This window comes from Helianthus annuus, chromosome 10 (assembly GCF_002127325.2).
Source record: "Helianthus annuus cultivar XRQ/B chromosome 10, HanXRQr2.0-SUNRISE, whole genome shotgun sequence".
NCBI classification, from domain to species: Eukaryota; Viridiplantae; Streptophyta; class Magnoliopsida; order Asterales; family Asteraceae; genus Helianthus; species Helianthus annuus.
In genome coordinates, this window is record NC_035442.2 from 81817298 (window position 1) to 81819963 (window position 2666).

The 2666-nt window shown below is 42.5% G+C and overlaps 1 protein-coding gene across 1 annotated transcript; it reads right to left on the reverse strand.

Moving 5' to 3' along the window:
• Positions 1 to 306: 306 nt before the first annotated feature.
• Positions 307 to 759, reverse strand: LOC110882009. Its single transcript, XM_022130120.1, has one exon. The coding sequence runs from the start codon at positions 757 to 759 to the stop codon at positions 307 to 309; it is 453 nt and encodes a 150-aa protein (XP_021985812.1).
• Between the last annotated feature and the right edge of the window lie 1907 nt (positions 760 to 2666).

Here is a 2666-nt window from a genome sequence, read left to right on the forward strand (position 1 = left end):
ATGGTCCTCGGGTGAGGATGGGTTATTGATAAGATACGACTAGACTAGTGATACTTATGGAACTGATCTTCGCACACACGCCGGGGTTTTTTTTTTGGGTAAAGGGTTACCCCGGTGAAATTTTATATCAACCAAATATTAAAACAGGGTGCATCGAGACACCGATACACACTACTAGACATGGCATACCAAGACTAGGAAAAAACAAAAACAACAAACCCGACAAGCGTCACAACCAAAACAAACGGAAATACAAGATAAAAACACGGCCCTAAACAAACACGCAAAAGACCCAGAGGAGCCTCTCTAGCCGGGATCAACCTCTATGTTGTTCTTCGAGACCAGCCACCTATCCAAAATCTTCTTTTGTTTCGGGTCTCTACCAAACCGGAACCCCATAATCCTGAGTCGAACCGTCTCAATGACAACCTTTGCAAGCACACTCGCACTCCGCTGATTATGAGAAAATAACCTGTTATTTCTTTCCTGCCAAACAAAGTACGTTGCAGCCGCTACCAGGATCTTACTAATGATGTTATCCATAGTTCCAGAATTAGCATTAAGCTCCATCCATTGCATGATAGAATCCCAGGTATCCGTAACATTCTCCATGTCAACCAAATGCCTGACCAATCTCCAAACGTCTGAAGCATATACACATTGAAAGAACAAGTGGTCTCTTGAATCACGGTCAGACTTGCATAGAGGGCAACACATAAGACGCAAATTAGTAGCACTACCCGCTTCCCAAATGGCCATCCTGTCTTGCGTTTTCAACTTGTTTTTGATAACCAACCACAAGTGAAACGAATGTCGGGGTATACATTGGCTGAACCAAACCGCACTTGCCCATAATACCTTATGACACCTATTCCGCAAACAATTCCAAACCTCCCAAGAACTAAAACCTTGAAGATTACCGTCCAAATCTTTCCAGCAAAATCGGTCATTCGTATTAGGAGTAATCTGAATAGAGCCGATATTTATAAGGACAGGAAAGAGAGTATACCATGCCTAAGGCCATAGCCATTGGCCATCATCCGTGACAATGTCAGCCACCTTAGAGTTTAAAGAAAAACCAGCATTAGCAATAGCTCTAGGGGATATGAATGACCGAATCGGACTACAAGGGCACCAGTTATCACTCCATACGTTTGTTTGCCTGCCACTCCGAATAGACATCCAAAAAAACGAGCGAACACTCGAACGGATAGATAAGAGTTTTCTCCAACCCCAGCTAACATTAGCTCGACATTGAACCTCCCAAAAGCTTTGACCTTTCAGCTTGTACGAGTGGGTCCATTGAACCCAAAGAGAAGGCCGATTGGTGACTAAACTCCAAATATGAGAAGTTAAAAGAGCCTTATTAACATCTATTATGCTTCGAATACCTAGGCCACCCTCATATTTAGGCATGCAAACATCCTTCCAGGCAACTTTAGCACGAACCGAGCCAGACTTACCACCATTCCAAAGGAATCTACGAAGACGTTTCTCCAAATCCTTTAAGATACTAGACGGGAGCATCATAACCGACGCCCAATATGAGTATAAAGCCGTGAGGACAGAATTGATAAGCGGGAGCCTCCCTGCAAAAGAGAGAGATTTTGTCATCCAGTTATCAATACGCCTATCCATGCGCTCCAAAAGAGCCTTGCAATCCTTGGCCGTAAGTCTAGTAGAAATCAACGGGACCCCAAGATACCGAACTGGAAACAAACCCTCTTGAAATGGCATAATGTTCATAATTTGATCTTTAATGGGGCGAGGAACATTACTTAAGAATACCGTACTCTTATCCAGATTAGGATACAAGCCCGAGACCAGAGAAAACTTGTCAAGGGCCTCACGAAGATGCTTAACCGAGCCACTGTCACCATGAGCAAAAAGAAACAAGTCATCAGTAAACGAAATACTAATGATCTTCTGCTTCGAGCACCGAGCATGAAACTTAAACGCCGTATGGGACGAAGTTTGATGTAACAGAAGAGTTAAGACTTCCATGACTAGGGTAAATAGATAAGGGGACATAGGATCCCTTTGCCTAAGCCCACGCTTCCCTGCAAAATAACCATGAAGTTCTCCATTAATGCTTAAAGAATATGACACCGTAGAAACACATGTCATTATCCAATTAACCATTTTATGATGAAACCCAAAACTACGCAGGATAGATTCAAGGAACTGCCAACTGACTGTATCATAAGCCTTTTGAATATCAATCTTGAACACACATCTAGGGGGGGCTCTATTAAGATGATAATTATGCATTAACTCCTGGGTAAGGAGAATATTGTCAGAAATTTTCCAACCCGGAATGAAAGCCGACTGATTAATACTGACCAAGTGATTCAAACTCCCCTTAATCCTATCCGTTATAATCTTGTTGATACACTTAAACAAAACGTTACAACAAGAGATTGGCCGATAGTCTAAAACAGTGTTAGGCGTATCCTTTTTAGGCACTAGAGCAAGAATGGTATGATTAACTTGTTTTAGAAGCTTACCATTATCAAAGAAATCAAGCACCGCATTAGTCACCTCTTCACCCACTATATCCCAGGCAGACTTAAAGAACGCGGATGAGAAACCATCCGGGCCGGGGGCCTTATTCTCACCAATGTTGAACATGGCTTTTTTAACTTCTTCTCTAGTCACTTCTCTAA